Below are 23083 nucleotides of genomic sequence, written 5' to 3'. Positions count from 1 at the left end.
TTTGAAGAGAATAAAATTTCGCATTGGATGGAGTACTTAAATGTATTAAAACTCCAATATTAACGGAGTTTTATAGTTGTAAATATAGGGCTGACCTGAAAAATTCGCAAGTTGACATAGTTTTTTCCGCTATTACTAGAAAATAGTGCATTGGAATCAAATTTATGTTATGACAAATTTTGTAGACAATTAAATTCTGTATAAGATACATTATATAATAATATTCTAAGGTGAATTATAGAAGGAGTTACAGAGTTGAAAAGAGAAAAATTCAAATCAAAAATTTCTTCCCATGGCTTTCAATTTCTTGATCAATAATACCACCTACAATGAACAAAAAATTACCTCCAATTACCTTCATGCTTTGAACCTGTAGCACGTATCATATACTAGCGAGTAACCCGTGCTTCGGAAGAGGCTGATAAAAAAGCTTAACAAACTGAAAACTTGCTCTACCGAATTCTTGAGGGATTTAAAATAGGCCTGTAGCCATCCTCGGTAAATTAAGAATCTATATGCAAGATTTCTAGTTAATCAGTCGAGTAGTTCAGACGTGATGATGCGTCATTTGTGAATTTCCTATCCTGTACGTTTATAGTTATTTTTTATAGATTAATAAAACAATATTGAAACTTGAAGTACCCTTTATTATTTGAAAAACTTCAAGTTTGAATATTGTTTTATTGATTTATAAAAGTAGCTCATTTAAGTGCAGTGTTTTTATTTGTTATATATATATATATATATATATATATTATATCTATATATATATATATATATATATATATATATATATATATATGAAAGCGAAATGGCACTCACTCACCGACTGACTGACGACTCACTCACTCACTCACTCACTCGCAGAACTAAAAATCTACGGACCAAAAACGTTCAAATTTGGTAGGTATGTTTCAGTGGCCAGGTAGAGGCCGCACTAAGAAATCTTTTGGCAATATTTTAACTCTAAGGGTGGTTTTTTAAGGTTAAAGTTCGTTTTTTAGCATGTATATTCTTCTTATTCTCTTAATTATAATATTGAAAAAGTCCATCATATTTAATATAGAACTATAATCTAGAGAGAGTACCTCTTCGAAGCAGTTGTTAACTGGTAACTAAATTCATAATTTTGTCAGGTTGGCATTAAGTTGAGTGACTTTGTTAGGTTGGCACCAAGTTGAAGATTGAAATGCATTTATCGCGGAAAAATTGATTGGGCACTGCTACTTCAATCAGAGCTATTCCTGGGAATATTATATTACTAGCCGTCAGGCTCGCTTCGCTCGCCTATCCGTTTTAGCCAGACGTTTAGTCTGGACCCCGAATGGATCGTCCTAACATATGATAAAAAGGTCAATGAAAAATGCAGGCGAGCGAAGCGAGTCTGCTGATTCATTCTTGGACGATCCAGTCGGGGGTCCAGGGGGCGGAGCCCCCTTCCTAGACGGATATGGCGAGCGAAGCGCGCCTGACGGCTAGTATTATATATAATCTACAATGATCAATAGATTTTTGATCATATATTTAATTGTAATATTATACAAACAAGCTCATTTATCAGTGTGAATGCCAATAATTTTTCAGGAATCGAACCCACACCAAGCAAGTTGTCAAACTATCCAAACCTCTTTCTTTGCACCCAACAATAACTCATTGTGACCCAGTTAGGCGCATCACCACTCTTCAAAAACTCGATAAACGCTCACAAAACTCAGATTATCATAATGCTTCAGTTAAGGAGGGGTTTTCTGAAACCCCAGTTGAGGAGAGGGAAGGTTTCTGAAAAGAATAATGCTGTATAGATATTCCCCTCGTCCAAAAATGGGCTACCGCGACTTTGTGGGGGTGTTGGACCCTGAAAAAGTGGTTAAGGGGGTGGTGATGGACCCCAAAAGGAGCCCCCCGGAGGGTTCAGTCCCCTGTCAAGTTGAACCGATAACATTTTGATTGATGTATTCGCTAATACTGTATTTTTTATTCGGCAAGCGTTCAGAAAATTCCGGTTTCTTTGAGTTTTGCAGCACTTGAATATATCTGAATAAGTTGGGCTGTTGAATAGATAATATATAGTGAGGTCCACGTTATAATGGTTTATCTGAGTAACATTGGTATTGCTATCCTTGTCTATCATTCGACAAAGCAGATAGCGTTATCCCTTTCTGGCTCCTCAAGGTTGTCAGATCGTTTCTTAGCAATGAAGGAATATAATTAGTCAACAAAATATTTTTACTCAAATATGAAAAATATTTTCTTTTGACGAATAAAAAATAAACAGTTAATAACAGATATACCGGTATCAGCTATTCTCTTTGGAAGGCAGTGACAAGGCAGAGAATCGGCAACGCTTTTCATCTTTCTTCCTCCACTGCCATTATAACGTGGACCTCACCAATTATGCTCTGTCTCTGTTATATTTCTGCTCTGATGGGTGGAATTATATTCTTCTTCTACCACTTCTTCCCATAAGAGAGTGTCTACATATTTAGACCCGGTTGCACAACAGCCGGTTAAATTTTAACCATGATTAATTTCATGAGAACCAATCAGAGAAGGCGTTCTTGAAAAGACGGTTTCTCTAATTGGTTCTCGTGAAATTAATCACGGTTAAAATTTAACCGGCTGTTGTGTAACTGGCATATTGTCTATTAATCAAATATTAACTGAGTTAAAATCTGTGAATATTCTCATAGCAATCAATGTTATTATTCATGTAACAGCACATTGTCTCAGATTAACATTTCATGTGAATACTCCCCATAAGAATCAATCGTATTCATTTTTGAGCAATAGTTGCCTATGTGTGAACTCTCCCATAAGAAGCAACAATAATCATTTTTCAGGAAAGTTGCCCATTATGAACGCTCCTATAACACTATTCTTTCAACAAGGTTGCCTATGTGTGAACACTCTCATGAGAATCAATGCTAATCATTCTTCTAACAAAGTTTCCTCTGTGTGAACACTCCCATAAGAAAAAACACTGGGTTGTTGTCAAAATATCACTTGTTAATTTAAAAAAATATATACTTTTTGTGATTTTTTAAAATTAATAATTAATTAGTGATATTTTGACAACAACCCAGTGTTTTCATTATGGATTGAGGAGAAACAACACTATTCATACTTCTAACGAAGTTTCCTTCATGTGAACACTCCCATAATAATCAATGCTATTCATTCTTCCAACAAAGTTGCCTCCGTGTGAACACTTCCATAAGAAACAACACTATTTTTTCTTTCAACAAAGTTGCATCTTTGTGAACACTCCCACAAGAAACAATGCTATTTATTCTCCTAACAAAGTTACCCCCATGTGAACACTCCCACAATGATCAATGCTATTCATTCTTCTAACAAAGTTGCCTTCTGGCAAAGTTGACCCCATGTGAACACTCCCATAAGAAACAACACTATTTTTTCAACAAAGTTGCATCTTTGTGAACACTCCCACAAGAAACAATGCTATTTATTCTCCTAACAAAGTTACCCCCATGTGATCACTCCCATAATGATCAATGCTATTCATTCTTCTAACAAAGTTGCCTTCTGGCAAAGTTGCCCCCATGTGAACACTCCCATGAGAAACAACACTATTTTTTCTTTCAACAAAATTGCCTCTTTGTGAACGCTTTTATAAGAATAAGAATCAATGCTATTCATCCTCCTAACAAAGTTCTCTCTGTGTGAACACTCCAATAAAAATCAATGCTATTCATTCTTCTAACAAAGTTTCCTCCATATGAAACACCAAATAATCAATGCATTCTTCTCCTAACAAAGTTCTCTCTGTGTGAACACTCCAATAAAAATCAATGCTATTCATTCTTCTAACAAAGTTTCCTCCATATGAACACACCCATAATAATCAATGCTATTCATTCTCCTAACAAAGTTCTCTCTGTGTGAACACTCCAATAAAAATCAATGCTATTCATTCTTCTAACAAAGTTTCCCCCATGTGAACACACCCATAATAATCAATGCTATTCATTCTCCTAACAAAGTTCTCTCTGTGTGAACACTCCAATAAAAATCAATGCTATTCATTCTTCTAACAAAGTTTCCTCCATGTGAACACACCCATAAAAATCAATGCTATTCATTCTTCTAACAAAGTTGCGTCCATGTTAACACACCCATAATAATCAATGCTATTCATTCTTCTAACAAAGTTTCCTCCATGTGAACACACCCATAAAAATCAATGCTATTCTTTCTTACAACAAAGTTCTCTCTGTGTGAGCACTTCAATGAAAATCAATGCTATTCATTCTTCTAGCAAAGTTTCCTCCATTTGAACACACCCATAATAATCAATGCTATTCATTTTTCCAACAAAGTTGCCTCCTTGTGAACACACCCACAATGATCAATGCTATTCATTCTCCTAACAAACTTCTCTCTGTGTGAACACTTCCATAATAATCAATGCTATTCATTCTTCTAACAAAGTTGCCTCCATGTGAACACTCCCATAAGAATCAACACTATTTTTTCTTCCAACAAAGTTGCCTCTGTGTAAACACTCCCATAAGGAACAACACTATTTATCCTTCTAACAAAGTTGCCTCTGTGTAAACACTCTCATAAGGAACAACACTATTTATTCTTCTAACAAAGTTGCCACCGTGTGAACACTCCCATAAGAAACAACAATAATCATTTTTGATATAAGTTGCTTCTGTGTGAACACTCTCATAAGAAGCAACGGTTTTCTTCATCTTGTTTCAAGCCAAAAGCACTGAGCAGAAATGTCAGGAGAGATTCATCTTCATCTTGGCCACTTTACCGGTGTGCTGAGTGCAATTACTATAAATAAAATTTCAGCTGAGAATCGAGAAAGTCGCCTCTTATAATTCAGTTATGGCGAAGCTTTTACTCCTTACCACTCTGTAGACCTACCTTTCTTCCCCTCTCTTTCCCTCTTCCTCATCTTTCTATCTTCTACCTCTTTTCATCTTTTCCCTCTTCCCACTTTTTCCCCCTTCACCTCTTTCCCCTCTTCCCTTTTTTCCCTCTTACAGTTTCCCTACTTCACCTTGCAGTCTTTCTCTCACCTCCATTTCTCTTACCCTTATAAAATGTTAAATAATATTTTTTAATATCGATCTAAGTTTCCACTAGATTCATTTTCTTGATATCCAATGATGCTTTTTGGAGAACATTCTAATTCCTAATGATTCCATCTTTTAATCCATTTGCATTTGTATAAGCCATGAAAAGGAAGTCATATTTGAAAACGGATTTGAGGAAGTTTATTGAATGGTTTATCAGTTTTCAACCTTTCTAAATAATTATTCAGGCCTTGGAGCTTACTTTTACGAAATACAGATGACGTTTGAAGCAAGCATAGCTACCATTCGCATTTGTATAAGCAATGAACAGAAAGTCATTTGAAAACAGATTTGAGGAAGTTTTTTGAAAGGTTTATCAGCTTTCAACCTTTCCAAATGATTATTTAGGCCTTGAAGCTTACTTTAACGAAATACAGATGACGTTTAAAGTAAGCATAGTTAACTTCATTTATTATGTTACTTCATCCACTTCACCTACCTACCCAGGTAGGTAGAAGCCTACCTGAAAGTTAACTCCACCTTCTGACATACTATAGGATAATTATTTTCGGCAATGAGATCTCATTTACCTCATTAAAAGTTGGGAGTATTCTTTTCCGTGTTCATGGCAAAATATTACACTAGTAGTTCTGTGAACAGTAGACCTCACGCAGTATTCTCATCCAAAAGTACCAGATGTCAACTGTTTTAAATGTTAACGTTTGAATTTGTATTCCGTATGATATAATTCATCCAGTTCCGTGATGATCTTTCTATCTGATGAAAATTAATTTTTTAGAATCTAAAATATTATAATTCCTCCTGCATTATTTAGTTCATTTGTTTATTTTTATTCACCTTTCGAATTAGTTTTTTCGAATGTGAGAATATTGATAATGATGGGCATGCATAATAATATCATGACTGCAAAACAAAATATTGAAACCAAAGATCTTGAAGCTCCGATTAGACCAAATTTATTAATAAAATGTTAATAACTCAATCCTTTTAGATTATATTAGATTGAACATAACTTATCATACACATGATGGACATATGTGTTTGTCAACTTCCGTTCAATCTAATAGAATCTATAAATATTAAGTTATAACAATTTTGTTAATAACTTTGGTGTAAACGCTTAAAGATGCATACCTCTTCAATGTCTTTGATTGAAACTATAGACCTTATACAAATACAGTAATAGACTGGCTCCTCCACACATCTGTGTAATCACTTGTCAGCTGATTTATGATGAATAATTCTATAGTCTGATTTTTACTCTAATATTGGCGTATGCAGGAGACTCCTTTTTCCTTTTATATTATCCTTGAAATGCAAAATTTCCAAAAACCTTGTATATACGTCGACGCGCAATTAAAAAAGGAACATACCTGTCAAATTTCATGAAAATCTATTACCGCGTTTCGCCATAAATGCGCCACATATAAACTGAGAAAGAGATATGCCAAACCATATATAAAGAGAAATGCCAAACAGTCGACTTGAATCTCAGACCTCACTTCGTTCGGTCAATAACAGAGAAATCAGTATTTTATAATAGGAACAATTTTTTTATTCATCTGCATATGGCAGATACATAATACATATAAACCTCATGAGTCTCAAATGCCTAGATATACACTGTATATTTTCAATTCTTTGAGATGTAGTGTAGCTTTCGGTCAGGAGAACATAAGTTTGTCTGACCGCCATTATTTTCTAGTCTATTTAGCGTTACCCAATGTGCACCTTGGAGGCGAACTAGCATTACACATATTTAATTAAAAAATATGATTGCTGGAACAGGTTTGAGGAAACTAATAGGAACAATATATATCAGGGATAACAACTAATTCATGATCTGTGAAGATATATCAATGTCATTAAATTTAATCTTTATTTCGTGTGATATTGAATTGTCAATAACAGCCATCCCAATCAGCTGTTGACATTGTTGGTGTGTATTTTCAATGCGAATTTGTTCTATCTATATTTTTACTGATTTTCACTAAATAAAATGAGAACTCATTAAATTATACATTTTGAATATCATCAATATTCATTATTCCAAATAATTTTTTTCATCATAAATTGATTGGTTGAAAAATTTTTTAGAAACTAAGATTTACTCAAAATTATTCAAATTTTCGAATTAATGGATTAATCTAATTTTTAATTTGAATGAATTATCGATTATTAATTTTCAATTGGATTATTTATTATTTATTTATTTATTTATTTATTCAGGTGATACACATACTATAATTAGGAAAGAAAAAACAGGCAATTGCCCAAAACTTCTTCAGTTTCTGGATTTCACATATTAAAAATAGTCCAAACAATTAGGTTAAGTTCAAATTTTGATTTCTGCCAAAGTTTCCGCACCATCCGAGGAAGATAACACAGATATAAAATTGATTTTGAATTTCACATGTTGATATAAAGCCGAAAAACAATAATCAATCTAAATTCAATTAAATTAATGAAATAAATTAAAAAATTGGAGACAAAAATTAGACACTCACTTTCAGCTACTTTACAGCTGTTTTTTCTTTAAATTATCAAGTTTAAAATAAATTAAAGTTGTTATTAATAACAAATTATACAGAATTATACGTTTGATGGATTTCAGCCATCATTTTACCCATAATCAACTACTTCTCATATTTAATGGTAGACCTAACTGTAGCAAAAATTTAATGTGAAATACATGCGCAAAGTTCCTCTGCTGCACTCAAGAAACCATTCCGCCCTCGCCTACGGCTCGTGCGTAAACGTTTATTTCGGTGCAGCAAACTGTCACTTTGCGCACTAGTTGCACAAATAACTATTGTAACCTCTTTCTCGTGCATGAGGTAGGTAGGTAGAGCAGTTTATTCAAAAGAACACATAGTCGAGCTATATGACCTGTAGAACTGCTTTTTTGACGACTTTTAAAAAATCATCAAATTTTACATTATTTACAGAAAGGAGTAAACTCTGAAAACAATAGGCTATATACAATAGTATGATCATATAGTTTTAAATATGTAAAATATGTAGCCGCCAATCGTCATTATTCGAGGAATCGTACAATGAGCAAGGAAAGTTGTGTGAGTGTACCACACCAGATTGTTCATGTAAATTTTTACTGTATCAATAATATTCTATACTCACATCTATAGCGAGGTCCACGTTAAAATGGCAGTGAAGAAAGATGGGAGAAAAACGATGCTGATCCCCTCTATGTCTTGTCAATGCCTTCTATAGACGGTAGCTGATACAGGTTTATTGATGTAATATCAACTGTTCATTCTAGTTTAAAATAATCAATTATATTTTATTAAGCAAGAAATTATATTTTTCAATAATTCCATAATTGATTCCAATAATCAAGATGAAATATTTTGTTAATCAATTATTAATTCTACATTGTTAAAAGACTATCTGCCAACAGAGCGAAGCGAGAAAGAGATAGCGCTATCTGCTTTGTGTTGTATGATAGACAAGGATAGCAATACCATTACTAATGAAACACTGCCATTATAACGTGGACCTCGCTATATTGAATCTAAATTTTCATTTACATTTTTACTGTATCAATATTCTTCCTTACTCACATCTATATTGATTCTAAATTTGTATTCTATTTCTGATCAAATTATCTGTGAACATATTTTTTCCAAATCAATTTCAGATCAATTTTCAACCAAGTCAATCCTATTAAGAGTACGCAAAGTAATACTTTGCGCACTAGAGCGGAAAAGTGATTCTTTGCGTTCTGTAATCAGTGCAGGAATGGCTACTTTTCAAGGTACCTGTAGGAAATAGTTATTTGTGCAACTAGTGCGCAAAGTGACAGTTTGCTGCACCGAAAGAAACGTTTACGCCCGAGCCGTAGGCGAGGACGGAATGATTTCTTGAGTGCAGCAGAGGAACTTTGCGCACGTATTTCACATTAAGTTTTTCCTACAGTTACCATTGAATATGAAAAGTGGGTAATTATGGGTAAAATTGCATGAAATGCATCAAATATTTTCTGTGTAATTTTATTATTGATAAAAAACTTAATCCTAAAATCCTAAAGCCCTCGTTGTCCTTGGTTATAATATATAATGTAATAATTAGCGCGTTGTGCTTGGTTGCACCTCTGCTCACTATAGCAGCCACAGCAGTCACTGTTACCAACTTCATTTTGATTTTGCTGCACTGGTGCTCCATATAACCTACTAAGTATTTTGCGTTGCCATGTTGCAAATCTGGAGTGCAGAAAAATTTTTCCCGCACTAGAGCGGAAAAGTGATTCTTTGCGTTCTGTAATCAGTGCAGCAATGGCCACTTTTCAACGTAACTGTAGGAAAAGTTCATTTCTTGAGGATGATTTTGATTTCCTGATAGTTTTCCAGGAAGGAGACTCATGCCATTTGATAGAGCTGATAAATAACTATACAGCGTATGAATAAGAAGAAAAATTGGGATTCAGTAACTTTTCTAATAAAAACTTTTTTTGAAGTACAGATGATTCACTACTTTGAAGTAGAAAGATACTTGAAACCTTCAATTGTAGTAATTACAATATTCTCTATTTCAAATTACAATAACAAGATACTTTTGACAGTGGAAAAGCGGGCGATGAAAATTGCAGACTTTTCATTCCCCTCCATTTTGCCGCTTAGCATTCATATTCGTGCAGCCGTTCAGTTTTTCCCTCAATCACCATTTACTCATCCAGTCATCCCTTTCCAGGGAAAACATGCACTGTCGTTATTACTGGGAGAATGCATCCACACAGGGAAAATTATCTTTCCCTACTTTTCCTTCTTTTTTTGGACCAGAGAAGGTAGTCACGGAAGAAATACAACTAGACTATAGAGACGATGAAGGATCGAAAGAAGCGTTAGAAGAGGACGAGGTAGACTTGGGGTGAAAAAAAGAAGAGGTAGAAGGAGAAGAAGAAGAAAATAAAAAAGAAGAAGAAGGAGGAGAAGGAGGTGGAGGAGGAGGGGTAGAAGGAGGAGTAGGAGGAGGAGGAGGAGGAGATGAAGAAGAAGAAGAAGAAGAAGAAGAAGAAGAAGAAGAAGAAGAAGAAGAGAAGAATAAGAAGAAGAAGAAGAAGAAGAAGAACAACAACAACAACAACAACAACAAGAAGAATAAGAAGAAGAAGAAAAAGAAGAAGAAGAAGAAGAAGAAGAAGAAGAAGAAGAAGAAGAAGAAGAAGAGAAGAAGAGGAAGAAGAAGAAGAAGGAGAAGAGGGAGAAGGGAAGAAGAGGTATAAGAAGGAGGAGAAGAAGTAGAAGGAGAAGAAGAAGAAGAAGAAGAAGAAGAAGAAGAAGAAGAAGAAGAAGGAGAAGAGGGAGAAGGGAAGAAGGGGTATAAGAAGGAGGAGAAGAAGTTGAAGAAGAAGACGAAGATGAAGAAAAAGAAGAAGATGAAGAAGAAGAAGATGACAAGGGAAGTAGATGTGGAAACAAAAGAGAATGAACAGAAAGGAGAAGAATGTGATCGACTGAAATAAGAAGAGATAGAGAAGTACGAGGAGAATGTGGAAGGATGACAGATAGAAGAGGAGGAGAAAAATGTTGATGAAGAAGAAGAAGAATAAAAACAGAAGAAAATAAAGAACGGAAGGCAGGAGAAGGAGAAGAAAGAGAGGGAGGAGAAGATGAGGAAGAAGGAGAATATGAAAACAAAGCAGAAGAAGAGTAAGAAGGGAGAGAGGGAGGAGAAGATGAAGAAGAAAGAGAATATGAAAACAAAGCAGAAGGGGAATAAGAAGAGGGAGAGGGAGGAGAAAAAGAAGAACTGGAAAAGAGATATAAAAGGAGAAGGATAAGGTGAGGAAGTATGAAGAGAACGAAGAGTAGAAAGAGGATGGAGTAGTAGTAGGATCGATTGATTGATTGATTGATTGAGTACTATATTTATGTAGATTACAATATATACTGGCTTATACACTTATATACAATAGCTTACAATACAGCAAAATCATAGATGAGTTTACATAATATAGACTAAGAAAATAATTATTGAACTGTATATGATATGAAAAAGTAATTTGTAATATAATAACTATGGATAATTATATTGTTATGCATCTACATAAATTGGCGGAGCTTTAGACATATCAATGTCCATTCTTCGGAAAGAATATTCGAAGTATTCTTCCCACTAACTCTCCACCTAGGAGAAGGAGAAGGAGGAGGAGAATAAGAAGAGAGGAAGATGAAGAAGAAGAAGAAGAACTAGAACACGAACAACCACAAGAGACAGACGGAGAAGAAGAAGAAGAAGAAAAAGGAAGTCAATAAGAGAACTAGAACAAGAACAAGAAATTGAACAAAAATAAGAAGAAGAGGAGGAGTAGAAACAAGTGGAAGAAGTGGATGGAAAGAAAAATATTCTGAGGAGAAAAGAAAACCCAAGAAGAAGAAGAAGGAGAAAAGAAAACCCGTTCCAAAGTGGAAAAGAGCACCCTTTTTAATGACAAGGAAAATTCGTTTCCTTCGGAGTTAGTCTCGGTCGACAACAGAAGAAATATTAAACTAAACAAAAGTCATAAATTGTCAGAGAAGTATGAGTTATGGCTGATTACAGCATGATAATGCATATCCGTGGGGAAAGACTCTGGCTTATTATTCTCTCCTATTCTGAAATAATATTATAGTCTTTCCACCGTCTCAATAGTTGTCTGTGTACTTTTTATGGGCATATCCATCACACTGTGAACAAGTAGGAAAATTATAGTGAGGTTCTCGTTATAAGGGCAGTGGAGAAAGATAGGATAACATCGTTGCCGTTCCTCTCTTTTGTCAATGCCTTCTATAGACGGTAGCTGATGCAGGTTTATTGATGTAATATTAATTGGTCATTCTCGTTTAAAATAATCACCTATGTTTTATTCATCAAAATATATTTTTCCTACAGTTACGTTGAAAAGTGGCCATTGCTGCACTGATTACAGAACGCAAAGAATCACTTTTCCGCTCTAGTGCGGGAAAAATTTTTCTGCACTCCAGATTTGCAACATGGCAACGCAAAATACTTAGTAGGTTATATGGATCAACAGTGCAGCAAAATCAAAATGAAGTTGGTAACAGTGACTGCTGTGGCTGCTATAGTGAGCAGAGGTGCAACCAAGCACAACGCGCTAATTATTATTATTCATTATATATTATAACCAACGACAACATTTTTATTCAATTTGACAATAAATTAAGGTTTTTATCAATAATAAAATTATACAGAAAAACATTTGATGCATTTCAGGCAATTTTACCCATAATTACCCACTTATCATATTCAATGGTAACTGTAGGAAAAACTTAATGTGAAATACGTGCGCAAAGTTCCTCTGCTGCACTCAAGAAACAATTCCGCCCTCGCCTACGGCTCGGGCGTAAACGTTTCTTTAGGTGCAGCAAACTGTCACTTTGCGCACTACTTGCACAAATAACTATTTCAATGATAAAATAATAAATAAATAATTTATTGGTGGAATTAAATAGAGAATGCATTTATTCAAATGCTAATTAATATATAATTATTATTTAACGAAAATCCCAAATAAATGCTGCAAATCACCCCGAAGACCTCTGCTACTGCAGACATTGACAACAGTAGAATTTCCATCTAGCTGTTAGCCCTGTTGTCAATGTCTGCAGTAGCAGAGGTCTTCGGGGTGATTTGCAGCATTTATTTGGGATTTTCGTTAAATAATAATTAAATAATTTATTGTCAAAAACATAAAAATGTCATAACAACGTCATCAGCTTACAGTAATATCACATTTTATTTTCATTATTCTAATCTATTTTATTTTCAAATTCAATTGCCTAGCACTTTCAAGTCAAAAAACAAACATTTACACAAATAACTTTCAAAATTGAATTTTGAAAAACTCAATAAACCTTATACAAAGATTTTCCAACTAGCAAATTCTTTGACACCCGTTCAAAACTCGTTCAAAACATCTCTATAGTTGAGAGTAAATATTTGAACGAGCATTAGCGAGTTCTCACTTTTGGCTTACTGATGGCCAAAGTCGTTGACCATCTGTTTGTATGTTTCATTTCATTTCATTTATTCATAGACAATAAATACAATGCAGGCTAAAACAACAGGCATTCGCCCAAAACTGCTTTAAACCTTAATTTTGAATACACAGGCTAGAGGTTATGTGAATGATAACTTAATTTTTTGAGTTCAAAAAATGTATTTACTATATTAATTTTGAATTTATCAGATTATTTAATTTTAAAATCCAAACAAAAATCTTCCTTCACAATCACAAAAAATATTAAACTGTTCTACAATAACTTGAGAAACAATTGATCAATCAGATTCAAATGTTGAAAACTTATTCTCCGAACCTTTTAACAGGTCAAGTTCGTTGGACAACAAAATTGACTCACTCTTTCGTCCTTTTTCAGGATATAAAAGTAACATTGAAAGTGCAAAAATTTTGTTGTTTTTATCATTTAATCAGCTGAAGAATTCATTGCATACAATTGCTACAGTTTTCCCATTCATTCATTCATTCATAACATCATTTGGCTGTTGTATAAATTAGAACTGGAACCGTTTTGGGCGTACATTAGCCTGTGGTACTTTTCTGTAAGTTGTATAATAATTCTGAATGATTGAATAAATAAATAAATAGCTTTAGCTGAGGCTACTTGGGAGCTATCACACTGAGTGCCGGTTGTACAACAGCCGGTTAAATTTTAACCGTGATTAATTCCACGAGAACTGATCAATCTTTTCAAAAACGCCTTCTCCATTTGGTTCTCGTAACGTTAATCACGGTTAAAATTCAACCGGCTGTTGTGAAGACGGCTTCTCTGATTGGTTCTCGTGGAATTAATAACGGTTAAAATTTAACCGGCTCTTGTGCAACCGGGCCTGACAGTTTTTCATACGCTGATACAAGATTTCGGTTGATTAATATTCAACATAATTTACAACTTCTACATCAACAAATTGATACAGATTGAGATATCAGTGTTCGGTTCACGTCATTCATTTTCTCTTGGAACTTTATTCACTGAATTGAATCTCATTTATTCATTTATCTACTAATTTTCGTGTATTTTTTGTCTGTTATTTACTAATTTTCGTGTATTTTTTGTCTGTTATTTACTAATTTCCGTGTATTTTTTGTCTGTTATTTACTAATTTTCGTGTATTTTTTGCCTGTTATTTACTAATTTTTGTGTATTTTTTGTCTTTGTCTGTATTTACTAATTTTTGTGTATTTTTTGTCTTTGTCTGTTATTTACTAATTTTCGTGTATTTTTTGTCTGTTCCAGATGAGTTTCGAAGTAAGGTGGCGTGTGAAAATGACGTTTTGCAACTGAAATGCAACCCAAATTCAAGGATTGCTGTCTATTCAGCAAGTTTTGGCAGAACCGAATATGAGAGCGTCAGATGTCCACAGCCTCAGGGTGTCAGAGAAGAAAGTAAGTAAATTCAAATACAAATTTTATTCCTACAAAGTAAAAACATTTCAACTATAAAACACAAATGCGATGAATAAAGCTGCGTCTACACCAAAGTTAATAACAAAATGTTAATAACAGAATCCTTATAGATTCTATTAGATTGAACATAACTTATCATACACATGATGAACATATGTGTTTGTGTTTGTTCCGTTCAATCTAATAGAATCTAGTTATTAACATCAAAATTTACTCGTTTATCTGAGTATTGAAGAGTGTAAATTGTATTTTTGAAAGTGAAAGTCACATAACCAACATTTTGATTTGGACAGTATAGTATAAATTGGAAATGGGACAGTTTTGGGCATGAGCCTGTTGTGCCTTTCCTCATGTCAAGTATTTGTACACAATGTAAATAAATAACTAAATAACATTTTGTTAATAACTTCGGTTTAAACCCAGCTTTAAAATCAATTCGAATAAACAACATTCCTTACTAAAAAATAATAAATTGAACAATAATTATTGTATTAATAGTATCAATACCTCTATTCCTAACTTATTAAGTTTGTAGAGTAAATATTGATGTTGTGGAACTTTTCTCTAGAGACTCGAGAAATTGTCAAAAAATCCACTTTATTTTAATAAAAATGGTTAATATTCTACAGGAGCATGCTCACACATCACCAGCACACACGAAAGCATGCTCCTGTAGAATATTAATACTAAAAAATTAATATTAATTACTAAAAAATAATAGATTGAACAATAATTATTGTATTAATAGTATCAATTATACCTCTATTCCTAACTGATTAAGTTTGTAGAGTGAATATTGATGTTGTGGAACTTTTCTCTAGAGACTCGAGAAATTGTCAAAAATCCACTTTATTTTAATAAAAATGATTAATATTCTACAGGAGCATGCTCACACATCACCAGCACACACGAAAGCATGCTCCTGTAGAATATTAATATTTTTTATTCAAATAGAGTGGATTTTTGACAACTTCTCAAGTCTTTCCAATTAAAGAGGTGGATTCCAAAAGGTTTTAAGTCAAAAAAGTGAATTTCTCAGGAACTAATTTTTTCTATTTTTGATAATATAATTGAATGCTACTTTGGAATAAAATCAGTCATGTAATTTGCAGTTTTAAATCCTTCTTTCAAGACAATTAAAAGTGAGATTCAATCACAAAATAATTTTTTTAAGGTGTTAATTAATATTTGGTTATTTTCCAAAACGACTTCAAGTCAGTGACTTATTAAGCACTTCTGGAAAATTCATATGGGACACAACTTCAAACTATTATTATTTATAAGAGTATTGATAGTCAGAGCTTGTCTTTAAGATGCCAACAAAGGTTTTAATAACTATCTAAGTACATGACGAAATATTAATTTTTATTTATAAAAATTAATCACATTCTTCTTCATTTCACTGACACGATTCACTATCAAAGTCAATCAGTCAGCATAACCTCGAAATCACAGCAAATAGGTGCTGACTGCTGGAAGTCGCGCATGCGCAAATAGGTGCTGACTGCTGGAAGTCGCGCATGCGCAAATAGGTGCTGACTGCTGGAAGTCGCGCATGCGCAAATAGGTGCTGACTGCTGGAAGTCGCGCATGAGCAAAACGCTTGGCAGCTGACGTAAGCCTGTTTGGAAAGAACAGGGCATGACTAAAGCACTTTTGGGAAAAATTACTCAATGTGTATAATATACTTGACTGTTATGGCATGAATTGTTTTCCAATGTTAGAAATGATGCTCTAGGATCAGATTCAACAAAAATGTGAAAAAAATTACTTAAGCCCTTTTGGATTCCACCTCTTCATATTATCGCTAACTGATAAAAATTATAATGTAATACAATCAAACTGAATGGATTGAGGATTATCATTACACTATTATTTGACACTCCCAATAGCATAAATTAGTGAAATTTGATTGCCTGATTGCCAAGAAACAAACAAGTCATAAGCAACGTCAAATACAACAAATTCAATGTACTGCAGAAAAACATTTACTATAACGGGGTGTACTATATCCCATCAATGACAAGAGTAGTAGTAAAACCATCTTTATTGACAAAATTATAGTAAACAATACAATATTAGAATTTATAACACAAATTAAATTATATTTGATATTATTACTTTCCTTGCCCTATTACCAAAGGTAAGGGAAGTATTGCTTTCCGAAAAAAATTAAGGTACCCCAATTTCTAAATTTCTATACGTTTGAAGGTCACCTGAGTCCAAAAAACTGGTTTTTGGGTATTGGTCTGTATGTGTTTGTGTGTGTGTGTGTGTGTGTGTGTGTGTGTGTGTGTGTGTGTGTGTGTGTGTGTGTGTGTGTGTGTATGAGTGTATGTGCGTCTGTGTACACGATATCTCATCTCCCAATAAACGTAATGACTTGAAATTTGGAACTTAAGGTCCTTTCACTATAAGGATCCGACACAAACAATTTCGATCAAATGCAATTCAAGATGGCGGCTAAAATGGCGAAAATGTTGTCAAAAACAGGGTTTTTCGTGATTTTCTCGAAAACGGCTCCAACGATTTTGATCAAATTCATACCTAAAATAGTCGTCGATAAGCTCTATCAACTGCCACAAGTCCCATATCTGTAAAAATTTCAGGAGCTCCGCCCCATCAATGCAGATAGAATCCCAATTATCAGGCTTCAGATACAATTGAAACAAAAAAAAAAACAAGTGGAGTAGATTGAGCATGAAAATCTCTACAATTAATGCTCAGTAACATTTTCACCTAAAATTGAAAATAGGCTTTAAATTCGAGAAAATGTGATTATTCAATTGCAAATTATTGTTGATTCTATTAAATCATTCACTATGTAGAGATAGCAGACCTCATGTGTGTCTCCAGCGTTATTACCCTGTTACCAGCTGGCTCAAATCACTGAATAGTAGACTTGAGATGCGCGGGAACACTAGCGTCAGGTGATCAATTTTCATAACGGCAAGGAAAGTTGTGTGAGTGCGCCACACCAGATTTTTATTAGGTTGGTGACTGGCATAACCTTTGAAGTTTTCTACCAGGAGTCGGTCATAGCCTAATAATTGAATTGCAATATGAATAATACTTTCTCAATGACAATAAAAAATATGTATCTAGTTGTTTTGATGGAATTGATTGCTATGATATCAAAGGTGAATTACTAGATAACTAGTAGTTCTGTGAACAGTGGACCTCCTCCAGTATTCTCATCCACAAGTACCTGATTGAAACTATAGACCTTATGGGAATACAGCAATAGACTGGCTTCTCCACACATCTGTGTAATCATTTGTCAGCTGATTTATGATGAATAATTCTATAGTCTGATTTTTACTCCAATATTGGCGTATGAGGAGGCTCCTTTTTCCTTTTATATTATCCTGGAAATGAAAAATTTCCAAAATCCTAGTATATACGTCGACGCGCAATTAAAAAAGGAACATACCTATCAAATTTCATGAAAATCTATTACCGCGTTTCGCCGTGAATGCGCAATATATAAACATTTAAGCATTCAAACACTCAAACATTCAAACATTCAAACATTCAAGCATTCAATTATTCAAACATGCAAACATTCAAACATTCAAACATTCAAACATTCAAACATTCAAACATTCAAACATTCAAACATTAAGAGAAATGCCAAACCGTCGACTTGAATCTTAGACCTCACTTCCCTTGGTCAGTTATTATTAAACGAAAATCCTAATCAAATGCTTTAAATCAATATTATTGCTTGATTTATTAGCGACTGAGCAAATGCGATTTCTATTTATTTCCATCTATGAATCACTGGAACGTTTTATTTGAATCTAAGTGCCGGTTGCACAACAGCCGGTTAAATTTTAACCGTGATTAATTTCACGAGAACCAATCAGAGAAGGCCTTCTTGATAAGACGGCTTCTCTGATTGGTTCTCGTGGAACTAATCACGGTTAAAATTTAACCGGCTGTTGTGCAACCGGCACTAAGTCTATGAATGAAACCTACATCCATCATCAATTCGAATTCAGAGAGAAATAATGAATCAAATCAATAGTCTTCTCGTCGGCTGACTCTCATTGAGAGCATCTCATAGTCTTCATTAATAACTCCAACAAATCTTCACTATGTTCAAACTGAGGGATGCCTCAAACAGGTAGAGTCAACCGCTAAAAGCTCTTAAAAGCTTCCACTGAAACTTGTTTGTAAAACACTTCATAATCTAAATTATCCGCCGAATTTTGATGGCTGGTTTGTGATCATTAGAATTCAATCTAATCTAGATTTGATACTGTATCATGTGTATCATATTGTGTTGATACTGTATCATGTTGTGGTTGTTCATGTTCTATAGTGAGGTCCACGTAATAATGGCAGTATTTGATCATCATTGGTAATGCTATCCTTGTCCATCATTCCACAAAGCAGATGAAGCTATCCTTCTCTATATAGTGAGGTCCACGTTATAATGGCAGTATTTGATCATCGTTGGTGTTGCTATCCTTGTCCATCATTCCACAAAGCAGATGGAGCTATCCTTCTCTATATAGTGAGGTCCACGTTATAATGGCAGTATTTGATCATCATTGGTGTTGCTATCCTTGTCCATCATTCCACAAAGCAGATGAAGCTATCCTTCTCTATATAGTGAGGTCCACGTTATAATAGCAGTATTTGATCATCATTGGTGTTGCTATCCTTGTCTATCATTCCACAAAGCAGTTGAAGCTATCCTTCTCTATATAGTGAGGTCCACGTTATAATGGCAGTATTTGATCATCAATGGTTTTTCTATCCTTGTCCATCATTCCACAAAGCAGATGAAGCTATCCTTCTCTATATAGTGAGGTCCACGTTATAATGGCAGTATTTGATCATCGTTGGTATTGCTATCCTTGTCCATCATTCCACAAAGCAGATGAAGCCATCCTTCTCTATATAGTGAGGTCCACGTTATAGTGGCAGTGGAGAAGGATAGGAGAACAACGTTGCCGTTCCTCTGTCTTGTCAATGCCTTCTATAGACGGTAGCTGATACAGGTTTATTGATGTAATATCAACTGGTCATTCTCGTTTAAGGCTGTACAAAGGCTAAAAATAAACTTACTACTCGTGATATTTTTCAAAGTTTTTCGATTTGTATACCATCAAGCTATCAAAATGGAAAAGTTTTCTCAGGAAAGCATTTTTTCTGATCATTAATTTTTGAGATATGAGCGCCTGAAGTTTAAATTTTTGGGACAGAACATTTCAAATTTGGTAGGATATAAATCCATGAGATTCAGAGGATGGATTCTTTATGGTATTGTTGATCTAGTAAAACAAACATTTTCTGAAAATATCAGTTTTTGAAAAAGTTATTCAATTTACGAAAAATAACTCAACTAAAAGTTATTTTTAGTAAATTGGATAACTTTCTTAAAAATTGATATTTTCAGAAAATTTTTGTTTTACTAGATCAATGAATAACATGAAGAATCTATCCGCAAAATCTCATGGATTCATCTCTTACCGAATTTGAAATGTTCTGTCCCAAAAATTTAATCTTTAGGCGCTCATATCTCGAAAAGTAATGATAAGAAAAAAATTTTCCTGAGAAAACTTTCAATTTTGATAACTTGATGATTTACAAATCGAAAAACTTTGAAAAATATCACGAGTAGAAAGTTATTCTTAGTCTTTGCACAGCCTTAAAATTATCAATTATATTTATTAAGCAAGAAAATATATTTTCCAATAATTTCATAATGAACTTTCATAACTGAGATGGAATATTTTATGAATTGAATTATTAATTCTACATTGTTAAAAGACGATCCGGCAACAGAGAGCAAAGCGAGAAAGAAATAGCGCTATCCGTTTTGTTGAATGATAGACAAGGATAGCAATACCATTGCAAATCAAACACTGCCCTTATAACGTGGTCCTGACTGGCTGCATATCCTGAATCATCCCTCAATTTCTGGTAGCCGGATTCCATTCATTGTTACAAATGAGAGGGACTTATCTGCTGTATAATTTATTGTACTTGGGTAATGCTTGTGCAAAGAATGTGTACGTTCTGGGTTCTGATAGCTTTAGAACGTCTCACTTGAGTAGGCTACTTATCTGTAAGAGAAGCTGGTTCAATATTTGATAAGAACTCCAGTTAAGATGAAGTGGATGATGAGGAAGTGATGGATATTGATTCTGTAGTTAACAGTGATTTTAATTTCAATATTGATTAATTGAAAGATCCTTAATCCAAGATCCTTGATAGATTATATTGAAGGATTCCAAGATTCTGAGGATATAATTGTTTCATACAAGTTAGCTACCGTACATTATAAAAAATGATAAGGAGAGAAAAAATAAGGTAACCTTGTGCTATTCCTCTCCCAAATTTAGATACGGTTACACATAGTCCGAAATAGGTTGAGCCTTGTATTTGTTGAATTCACAAAATTTCAGCTCTTGATAATAAAATAGAACTTTGTATAATATAAGTTCAAATAATATAAATTTTAATAGAGGACTTCATGGTCTACAACTGGAAAATGTGTTATTAGATTGATTGATTGAGTACTTTATTTATGTAGATTACAATATATACTGGCTTATACACTTATATACAATAGCTTACAATACAGCAAAATTATAGATGAATTTACATAATATAGACTAAGAAAATAATTATTGAACTGTATATGATATGAAAAAGCAATTTGTAATATAATAACTATAGATAATAATCATATTCGTTGATATAATTACAAATCATATGAATATGATTGGGATAGAACAACAGGCATAGCCCAAAACTATTCTGTTCCCAAATTTTGATAAATAATGTCCGAAAAAATAGGTTATGTTCTTATTGAGGAAAATTAAAGTTCAAAGTTCTGTCCAAGAATATATTAGCTAGAAATTTTGAATTCAGAATGATTAAATACCAAGTTTAAATTTTATAGTTGATATAGTCAAATTTTGCACTTAATATCACCGCACTTTGAATAAATTAAGTTATTTCAGAAAATTTTGAAGCCAAAAATATACACACAACTTTCAACCACGCACAGCTGTTACAAACTACATATTGTTATGCATCTACATAAATTGGCGGAGCTTTGGACATATCAATGTCCATTCTTCGGAAAGAATATTAAAAATATCCTCCCCACTAACTCTCTACCAAAAAATAGATAAGAGATCCTTAATAAATTATAATATGATATAATTAAATTTTGGATAACAGAAGTCCAAATAATTTAAGTTTGAACAGAAGACTGCTTGGCTATAGCTGAAAAATGTATTTTTAAATGAGTTTCTTTGAAATAATTCATTACAAATTATCATTTATTCATTCAATAATTACACATTTTAGGAATGTTTTTTGTTTAATGAAGCTGTTTACGACTCTTAAATGCTTCTCCCCCCACATTCATCCAATGATTATTATTCACAAACAATAGCAAATAATGTGGAGACATTACTAATGAGAGAACATGACTTTATTATGGAGAATAATTATTTTCATGAGAATATTATTTTTTGCCAGGTTAACTAAATTCGATTTATTTGACCCTATTACAAATTTCTAGTAAAATTGTTAGTATTCTTTGAAAATGATAGTATTCAACACCGTTTTGATTACAATTGACCGTTTTTATTTCACAAATTTCTATGGAAATATTCATTCTACGAAATGAAGTAATGTTTTCCCTTCAACATTGAAGATTTTAAAATTTATTATATTGATTGGAAGCAACTATTCAATTAGTCGCTCAAAATAATCATCACAGAGTTAACAGTAATATTTTACAAGAAACTATAGTTTCTCAATAATTTAACACACAGTGTAGAATTTCTCCCAAATCAAAGAATAATATTATAATATAGTACACGTTGTAGGTACTGTAATAAAGCCTCCTATAAGATTGATAATGAATTTTTTTAAACCAAGATTGAATATTAGAGTATTCTTGATGTTGGTTATTGATATTGATAGATTAGTAAATGAGAAAAAATAATTAAAATTTATATACATCTTCTACAAGAGATTATCATTTACAATTTCTTATTCATATTGTAGTAATTCACGTACATCAAATATTTACTACGCTTATGCTCATTCAGTTTTCCATTATGTATGGGGAACAGGGTAAGACAGTTTAAAAAACTTTTTATAATACAAAAGAATATTATTAGAGCTGCTCTTGGAGACCCAGACTCTATCCCAGCAGACTAATATTTGAAGAGATGGATCTACCAACGTTACGTCAAACTTATGTGACAAATTTAATCATTTTTACTTTCCTTGCCCTATTACCATAGGTGAGGAGAGTATTGCTTTCCGAAAAAAATTAAGGTACCCCAATTTCTAAATTTCTATACGTTTCAAGGTCCCCTGAGTCCAAAAAACTGGTTTTTGGGTATTGGTCTGTATGTGTGTGTGTGTGTGTGGTGTGTGTGTGTGTGTGTGTGTGTGTGTGGTGTGTGTGTGTGTGGTGTGTGTGTGTGTGTGTGTGTGTGTGGTGTGTGTGTGTGTGTGTGTATGAGGTATGTGCTTCTGTGTACACGATATCTCATCTCCCAATTAACGGAATGACTTGAA

General features: G+C 33.5%; 1 protein-coding gene across 1 annotated transcript in view; it reads left to right on the top strand.

Annotated features, from left to right (window-relative positions):
* Window positions 1–1821: 1821 nt before the first annotated feature.
* LOC120352153 overlaps window positions 1822–23083 on the top strand; it is a 41835-nt gene continuing 20573 nt past the window's right edge. Inside the window, exons 1-2 of the mRNA XM_039431819.1 lie at window positions 1822–1909; window positions 14348–14497. Coding sequence (XP_039287753.1) covers window positions 1822–1909; window positions 14348–14497 — 238 coding nt within the window. The remainder of the gene's footprint in view (window positions 1910–14347; window positions 14498–23083) is intronic.

Source organism: Nilaparvata lugens, chromosome 7 (genome assembly GCF_014356525.2).
Source record: "Nilaparvata lugens isolate BPH chromosome 7, ASM1435652v1, whole genome shotgun sequence".
NCBI classification, from domain to species: domain Eukaryota; kingdom Metazoa; phylum Arthropoda; class Insecta; order Hemiptera; family Delphacidae; genus Nilaparvata; species Nilaparvata lugens.
Note: the sequence above shows the minus strand (reverse complement) of the source record. Positions and strands in the feature narration are given on the sequence as shown.